A 9,712-nucleotide genomic window follows, 5' to 3' on the forward strand; every position below is an offset into this window, starting at 1 on the left:
CAGCCATGATCTTTCACCTGGAGGTCAGGAACGAGCTTAAATGTTCGGATATCCGAAGCTGATACCATACCAGAACTTCATGTCTCGTCATGAGTATTACCCAGGTACAAGGATAGTCCGTAAATGAAATGCACAGCACCTCACATGGATATTCCTGTCAAGTAACAGTCCCGGCTTTGCACCAATTCAATGCCTCGTGTAATTTGTACTCACGCAACTGAAATCACATCCTGCAAAACCTTCATATCGCCGTAGACACGCTTGGTGGGATTCACTGAGTGCTTACCGTAATATTTTGTTACGCCCAATTGGAATCGACTTGACACATATCCATCTGCACTCAAAGATCGCAACAGACCCCTCGTCGTAACGTCCAGTAACACCAAATGTATTGCAACCAATGTGCTCCAAACGTGCAATCTAAAGTGAGGAAAACGAGCATACATAGAGTCGCAACATTATGTAAGCATGTGTAGAATCACGGAGCTCCAAATGACAAGAGTACCACAAGGCGGAATCCGATCGCAGTTCTCATTTTATTGGAACTCCCCTCCAGTGCCAGAAGATTAGAAGCTGCGTGCAGCACATAGGACGCTCATGTCATACTCAAAGGAAGAGAAGGCAGTGGCGACATAAAATGGGTTCTAAGTGAGAACGAGCATTACACGTGAATGGTGTAACACAAGCCACTGTGTATCTTTGTAAAAGGATAAAAAAGAAGTACAAGAATTGAAAAAAATAGTAATGTAATTATTTCTTCAAGCCTGCAAACTTAAGTGGCAGAAGCTCAATTTGTGGCAACAGCTAAGTTATGGTAAAATCTAAACTCAGGCAAATGCTACTCAAAAAAACGCTGCAGCGTGGGGCCGAGACGAGTCAATTGCCCACGGCGGTCACAGCCGGTTCCTCATCAAGGCAAGGAGGGGAATTCAGGTCCAACAAAAAGGGGAAGTTTCTTCGCAGCACGGGCTTCGTCCTTTGTTGCGGTGTTGCCACAATCTCTGGGCTCTCCGAATTGACGATCACAGAGGAAGACGAATCGCAATCACTGGAGCAGGCTCTCGTCTCAGGCGAGACAGCAGATCCGGGAGTCAGTAAGGTTGGTTGTATACCCGTAGGGAGGGCCACATTTTGATCCCAACGTGCGCCCAGCGACCATGGAATTGCAGAAGTCCTCACTGGTGGAACAGCGAGAATTGAGGGTTTCTTGGCACTGTAAGATGTTTTCCCCATTGTATCCTGAAAGAGGGTTTGGATCGGCGTGGAGGAATGGCGCTTGCTGGATTGTGAAAGCTCCCCGGCATTACCAGGCAAGACGTAGGAGCGACCGGCACTAATGCTCTCGTTCAGAACCTGAGCCATCTCTTCAACCTGGTGATCAGGATCGTGAGGTACCATAGCCGAGAGGTTGAGGTCCAAGCTAGTGCGCCATGAATCTGCCTCGGAGGCAACAGAGGGGCCATACAGTTGGTGACAGTTAAGAGAATTGGGGTGATTTTTCAAAAGTTGATGATGCTGGTGATGGGGTTGACAAACGTTCTGGCAGCTGGGAAGTGTGGACCACGACTCCACAGTGGAACTATGGCTCGTGCTCTGGTCGTCACTAGAAGGTGGGCACGCGAAGTTTGTCTTCGCTTTAGAACCTCGCAATGCCCTTGCAGCACTGTCGTAGGCTCTTGCAGCTTCCTCCGCGGTGTCGAAGGTCCCTAGCCAGACGCGCGTCTTCTTCCATGGATCCCGAATCTCAGCTGCAAATCGACCCCAGGGCCGTTTCCTTACGCCTCTGAAATGCACCCCCTGATAGGCTTGGCTACTCTTAGTGCTTGCTTTCTCGTCCCTCGCAGCCATTTCTCAATCTCTCTCCCACGCGCACGCACACACACAACCTCACTCTCGCAACCCCACTACGCCAATCTCTCTACGAAACCACGATGCACTTCGCAAGTCACCAGACGCAACCACGACTCTTACAATATTAAATCGAAGTCGCAGTACTACCTTCACTGCGAAATTAGAAATAAATAACTAAATAAATAAATGAACAGAATGATGTCCAGCAGATAGTCGACGGATTCTTCGCCAAGTCAAGATATATGCACAAAATTCACCCCCATTTAACCGACGGGCTCTTTCATATGTACAGAAAAGAGTAACTCAAAAATGGAGAAGATGAAGAAGGAGAAGAAAGAAAAAAAACAAAACAAAACAAAAAAAACCTCAACTCGGTAAACTCCCAACTACATCAAACCTCGCGGGCCGGCTCTCGCACAAGCCTCCCACTCTACTTCCCTCGGCCGCAACAAAACTCTCCACTACCTCAAAACTTACACCGCACTCAATCAGCCCACCAACTGCAATGCAACGGTGCTGCAGAGACGAACCCAACTAATCAGTCCATACGCTCGTCACCCTCCTCTCCTCTTCCATCCCTCCCCCTCTGGTCCGATCCCCTCCCAGCTGCTCGTTATCTACCAAGAGGCCGCTTTGCGGATTCCAGAGCGCAGCCGGAGACCTGTGACACACTGCAGGTGAGCACCGCCCACATATAAAGCACAGTGCTGGCTACCTACTAGGCGGAGGACTAAGGTTCATCAACCGAGGAGAGGCCGAGCCGACGGAGCCAGCCACCAAATCTTGGCTGGCAGGCTGGCAGGCAGCCTTGGGGCCATGGCGATGCTGACCTCAGGGAGGGGGGAACGGAGGGTGGACGGGCTATTGCCGGTCACTCTTCACTGGTGGCGCGTCCCAGGTGACGCAGCTCCGCCCTGTTCGTCCCGTCCCATCTTAGCCGGCGCTGGTCTCCCTTCACGCCTCCCATCGTTTGACTTCACGAGTTCCGGGCAGCTCATTCCTGCTCCTCGTTAAGCATTGACCTTAACATCCTATTATATTATTGTTTATTGTTAACATCACCATTATTATAACGCAATTGTTGGTCATGCACAGCATTTCACTGCTTGCGTTCTCATTTTTTTTTTTAATTATTTCTAAGTGGATGTTTCAACAAAAGCAAGACGATGTGAATGGATTTGTTGCTACTTCCAATGTGATATTTGGGTGACAGATGATGTTCTTCGATGGTGAGAAGCCTGCGTGTATTGGTGATTGATATTATGTTGTTTGTGTGCCAGTGTTGAAAAATGATAGGTGATTCATCTGTGATATGACAGTGTTGGGTTCACGTCTATTGATTAATGCACAACCAGAGTTTTATCTAAGGTCTTTGCATGTGTAAAACAATGGTGGCTTCGAGAACTTGCAAAAGAAAAAAGAAAGTTATTCCAACAGAGCAGCGGTAATAGGGTGTTTTGGGGATAGGCTCTCTAAATTCCACCGTCAAGGAGAACAAGACGGCGGTTCCTGCCACGGTTGAGTCCTGCCTTCATCCTATAAAAACATATTGCATTCATCCATCTAAGATTGCTAATGATTATGAAGACGCATTTAGACTTCAATAAAAAGAGGATATATGACAGAAGGTGCCACCTGACACTAAGCTGCAACAAACTAAAACCCATTAAAAGCTCGTTCTTTAGTGGGGCAGAGCTATCTAACAGTGGCCCAAGATGCACAGCTGCCTTTGGTCTCACTTACTTTGGCAACTCCCACCAATGCGAATGCTCCAATCTCACACACACATACACACACACACACACAAAATAAAAACTACAAAAATTATATTAGAAAAACACTGCCCTCCTTTGGTTAAGGATTACTGAGAGAGACGTGGGGATCCATCAACTCTATAGATATATGATTCCAAAATTCTGGTGATTGCAAGCTCTAGTGGGATTCCAATATCATCGAGGAGAATGGTAAGGGTTACAGTTCTACTGAATATGTGCTTTAGGGTTCTGATTCTGCCATTGAGATGGTTTAGGGTTCGGTTTTCATTGATGAGAGATGGTTTGTGGGGGCGAAGTAGGATCTGGAGGCAGAACCCAAAAAGGCGTAGAAAGTAACCCACCTACCTAAAAGGGAGCAGGGGCAGTGGCAGGAGTAGTAATGGAGATGGGGACTTTGGTGGGAAAATGGGAACAGGATTGGAAATTGGAAGACAGCAGTAAGAGCCAGCTTTGCTATAAAAAATAAGAATAAAAATTTCAGCACGAAGTACCTATCCAACAATCTTTTTGGTGCAAGTACCTCAATAACCAACACAGTGATTCCAAGGGGGAGGATAAAAGGACACTGCTGCTGGTCACTGCCGCCTCGAGATCAGCACCCTATTTCCGTTTCGCCTCTCTAAATATAATAACAAACGAAATAATAAGACCCTCGGGCAGAGAGACGCAGCGAAAAAGTTCTGCTCTCTCTCTCTCTGCCCGTAATCCCATTCTCAGTGCCGAAGCTCCCCATCGCCGACTCTACCGGGCAGAAAAATAATGGCAAAGAAAAAAAGATGTCCAGGTCAGCATGTGGTGAAGCTTGTGGTCTGACGACAGGCCCCGCCCAGGGGCGCTGACGTGGAGTTTTCGGGGAGGGAGGTGATTAATCATATGAACCAGCCGGGCAGCGTGGCCTGTTTAATGACGGTTCTTCCCACACACTCCCAGGGGAGTCATGGACTTGTGGCCATTGGCCCAGTATTCTTTCATAGCCTTTATTGCCACATCCTTTATAATAAAGCAGAAGAGGGTGACTTCTACTGAAGTGCCCTGGATCCCCTTCTTCTGCTGAATCTTGCCGCCTGGTCCCTTTTCCATTTTGCTTTGCATGGCAGTTGATTCCAATTTTCCCCAGCCTTGAAGAAAAGGTGGGTGTTCCCTGAGTGAGTTCCCAGGGTTCCCCTGAGTTCTCTGAGTTTGTCTTCCTCCTCCTCCTCCGGGCAGCTTTGTTTGTATCACTGCCCGCCTTCTTTCTTCCTCTGCTCCCCCCCCCTGGTTGTGTGATTTGATTGATTAACCATAAAAGTTTGAACACGGCAATGCCCACTAATTGTACCATTTTTGTTTGATTGAGTGAGAAGATGGGATGAGACAAGTGCTTGTGCGCACGGCAATCAATTAATCCTGCACTCAATCACATATCTCAATATGAAAGACAGGTCTCATTCACATCACATACACATTATGTATGGCTCATCAGGGACCTGTTCCCAATTTACTATCACCATCTTATGCATTGCTTCCCAAGCAGGGAGAAACATATAAAACTTCTCAGACAAAATGGAACATACCACATATCACTTTTACTATAAACACTGTTCTTTAATGCTATTGATTATTGAATAAAGTTCTTTTTCTTTTTCTTTTTCTTCATGCAACAGCAGAGTGACTTGGGCAATCTCTCATTTCTATCTCACTGCCCTGGTTATGAAATAAATGGATCCAGGAGGCATCTTGGGACATGGAGAACTCTTTAAGGGCATGCAATCCCTCGATCCAAAAGCATGATGTTCCCCCACCAATGTCTATGAACTGTGAAATGATTTTCTGTACCAGGAGGCCTTTGCAGCTAAGTTTTAGGGGGAGCTGGCTGGCAGCTGATTCAAAGTCTGCCCACCCAAAGCTTCCTCCTAAAGTATTGTGGGGCATGGCAGTTCCAAAATTTGGCATCTGTGAAGTAAGGAAACAAGGATGTGTTGTCAACTAGGGCAGACAAAATTTATGTCTGAGTTTGTTTTTTCTATGTATTTTTATCATGTATTAATTTTCCATTGAAATTATATGTTTTTAGTGGTTATGAAACTACGCTTTAAATGATTTTAGAGACATTTATTAAAATCATATCATATTCAATCACATACAGCATTAAATGTCAACTTTGAGTGAAAGTGGATTTTGATGCTATTTTCACATTCTTCTACATATATATATAAAGACTTGTCATTTAATGGTTTTTTGTAGAATTTTTTAATTGAAAAAATAGATAGATTTTTTTTCATATATTTTAAAATTTTCATACTAATTGATTTTTATTGTCATGTTGATTGTAACATGTAGGTATTTATATACCAGCAGTAAATCTTTTCTTTTAGCTACATGTCGTAATAAAACAAATAAAACGAATAAATAATAAATAATAAATGACCAATCAAAACAGTTGGTTATTGTGTAAATTGTCCTCAGACTAAAAAAAACTACTGAACTATTATGAAATAAGAAATAAAATTATTACACAACCAATTGTATTTTCACCACACTTGCACAGAAAAGGGCTATTTAGGAAACATATATATATATATATATATAAGTGTGTGTGTATGTTTTTTTGACTAATGGAACAATCAAGCATTGCACAGTAATAACAACATCATCCAATTATGATTTATTTTTAAAAACAAGATTCATGATACTAATACTTTATTTTTCTGGGTTCTTGGAGAAAATGATTAAACCCAAAAAAAATTTGCAAAACAATGAAAAAAAAAATTACATATTTGTATGTAAATGATGTCATTCCTAAAGTAAAATAATTTACTCAAGATTTATTTGCTTGTTGTCCCAAGCTTTTGGTTAAAATATTTTGTACATAGACACAAGAGTACCATTTATTATGTATGTATATATATATATATATATATATATATAAAAATAACAATAATAAAAAACCACTTTAAAGTTGTCACAGGGGCCTATGTTTGGTGTCAACTTCCTGTATTCCAAAAGAAGTTGAAACCAAGTTCCTGAAACATGAAAAGTCATGAAAAAAAAAAAAAAAAAAACTCACCTTAGTTTATAACATTTTGACATCACAGATGAATAACAAGTATATATATATATATATATATATATATATATGGAATGGAAATTCTCAGGAACTTAAAATCCTAGTAGTAAAAAAATTACTTTCTTGCACACAACAACCTTTACAACCCAATAATCCAAGTTAAAATAACCATGATTTTACTTTTACTGGAGATAGAAGGAAAGAAAGGGGGGGGATCAACAGGAGGATAGCCACCATCGTAGCCTTGTCTCTGGGGACTCCTTCCGGATAAGAGGGGTTCTAGACTAGTATGGTCAGAGTCATAGACCTTGTCCCATGGGGCGGTGGGAGCTTGCTTGCGGCACAGCATGCGCAGCATCAAAAGCATGATATGCTCATGCCTCACTTGTCCCCGCTGTAGCCCCCCTTGCACCACATAAAATATAATCAAATAACAACCCGAAACAATGCAAAAAATGAAGGAATGAGGAGGTGTGGGGTGGGGTGGCACACTCCAAGTGTGGTGACCTAGGGGGCTTGCAAGCTAACTTTGTTGTTGAGCCTCTCTCAAGGCACTCCAATTGGACCAGGTCCCATCTTGTGAGCCTTGAGCACATTTGCCTTCTGGGCTTTTGTGTGGTTGGCTTGATTGCTTTGTCAGCATAATCTTGTCCTACTCTCCTGATTAACGCACAGAGTGTAGAATATTTAATGGGTTGTGTATGAGTTTGAGAAGGAGTGGGGATGACTGTGCACCACCCATTAGGAAGTGTGCTTAGGGTTGTCATTACTGGAATCATGTGCTCTGCTGAACAATGTGTGTATTTATCTTGTATCTGGATTGGAATAAAGATAAGTCTTGCCACGGTGGCTAATTCAACATGGATGGGATATACAGAGTGGTTCATATTTATCCTTGGATCTGTGATTTTAGTAGAGATGCCATGAGTGAGTTCTATTGTATGAGAACATACTTATTGATTCTTATGTGTGTAGTTTTTATATCTTGCAAATTGTTTGCTTGAAAAGACAGTATGTTGTTTTCAATAGTCTGAACTATATGCCAAGTTCAAGTACAGTTTTAAATAGCTGTTGCTCTTTCTTTCTATCTATCTATTAAAAATAATTAAAACATATATGTAGCTTTGTTATGCTAAATTTATAATTTTATTGTCAATTCCATCCACATAAGTCTTTGTTGAAAAAACTTATTGCCAAGTTCAAATGTGTGTTGCCACTGTGTGTGTGCATATATATATATATATATATATATATGTATAATTGTAATAATAATAATAAAAAAAATTGTCTCTACACAGCCTAATATTCTAAGTGAAGAATACGCTGATTGCCAGCTAAAAAAAATCAACTATGTCATACTTGTACTGTAATTACTTTGAACTATAAAATTATGCAGCTATCAATTAAATATGTGATTTGCTTCAAACAAAATGAGGTAAAACTTATGCACTCTAGAGTTCTATTAAAAACATCAGAGGAGGAGAATGGATCCAAGAAAATGTTTGTAGTTGACAATTATTATTCATTAATAAACCTTACTATCAAAACATCACTTCGATCAATTTTGAAACTTTTATTGTACAAGAATAAATTTTATAGAGTTTCAATCAGGGGATTAGTATAAATCAAATTATCTAGAATTAAGATTAAACCACATGAATTTCCCAAAAAGAATTATGAGGGCTCATTCCCTTATTTGGGTGCCCTCTGGTGTTTATACTCTTAATGGGGACATATTTATTCTAGGAACACAATTCAAATAAATGAAAACCAGAATTCAAGTGTTTATGAAGGAAAAACAACTAAAAGCTTATTAAATTTTATTATATAACTAATGACATTGATCTTATTGTATTAACTAGGACTGTAATTTAATGTGAAAACATTCCTTGTGTTCATTGAATATATATGACATTTCTAAATTTAGTAAATATGCAAAGCACTCACTTCAGTAATCGCACGTATTCGAAAATAAAATATATAAAGAACGAATATGTGTTTGTGAGGAGGATGTCCAAGTCCCTCCGTGTCCACGTTCCCACGGAAGATCCCCACAAGTTCCCTTGCACGGGTACCCAGGTCTCGATGGATCATGACGAACGAATGTTGTTATTTCCAATGTGATTTCATTCATCGATGAGGAGGCAACGTCAGTTCCTTCACTCTGACGTGGCTCCGAGCTGGCTTTTCCGTGGACTCAAGTTACCATTAATTGAGCACTTAGTAACAGAGTGTTGTAGATGGATGACGAACTTGTATTTCATCCAATTTTAATATTAAACCATTCTTTAGAAGAAAAAGGGACGTGCCTTGAAATAATTTCAGATCATGTGATGAATGTTGTCTATTTATTACATTTTACACATACATTACAGTAGACTAGTGAGTCACATGTAGTAACTTCAACTGTTATTTTAATCAAATTATCTTACTTTGATGGTCATGGTGTAAGGTGTATGATTGTAAATATTTGAATGGATGAAAAGTCTTTTGTAAAATTTATTTACTATTCTAGTCATTGTTTTCAGAATAAGAGATAAGCATTTGATACGTAGTAATTAGAAATAATAATAAATTACAAATTACAAATTATAAATTTTTAATAATAAATTAGAAAATTTAAAATGTTATTAATTTCTTTTGAAATAATAATATTGTTACAAAAATGTGTCAAGTGTAAGTGAGGTCCTTCAAGCATTAAAATAGATCAATAAGTTTTCAATTAACAGAAGTCTTATTAAATACATTACGATTTACTAGATTATTTTTGAATAATTTATACATAATAAACGATGAAACAAATACGAAACAATTTGGGATTCTTGATTATTATAAAATTAAAATTTTACAACAAAAAGAATAATAGTTTGACATTTCACATGATGACAAAATGTATACTGTATAGTAATGTCTCTGTAATAATTGCACGTCCATGCAATAATTAAAAATAAATAAATAAATTCTGTTTATGGACACCTAATAGATGTCCTTGCAAAATAAAATAAAAAACACTTGTACTTGAACATTCACTTAAAATAAC

The 9,712-nt window shown here is 40.0% G+C and overlaps 1 protein-coding gene across 1 annotated transcript; it reads right to left on the bottom strand.

The window, feature by feature from the left end:
* Nucleotides 1-638: 638 nt before the first annotated feature.
* Nucleotides 639-2,513, bottom strand: LOC112292139 (uncharacterized). Its single transcript, XM_024540297.3, has one exon. It carries the CDS (start codon nt 1,846-1,848, stop codon nt 877-879), a length of 972 nt encoding a protein of 323 aa, XP_024396065.1. The 5' UTR covers nt 1,849-2,513; the 3' UTR covers nt 639-876.
* Between the last annotated feature and the right edge of the window lie 7,199 nt (nt 2,514-9,712).

The sequence above is a fragment of the Physcomitrium patens genome, chromosome 15, assembly GCF_059467195.1.
Source record: "Physcomitrium patens ecotype Gransden chromosome 15, ASM5946719v1, whole genome shotgun sequence".
NCBI lineage: Eukaryota > Viridiplantae > Streptophyta > Bryopsida > Funariales > Funariaceae > Physcomitrium > Physcomitrium patens.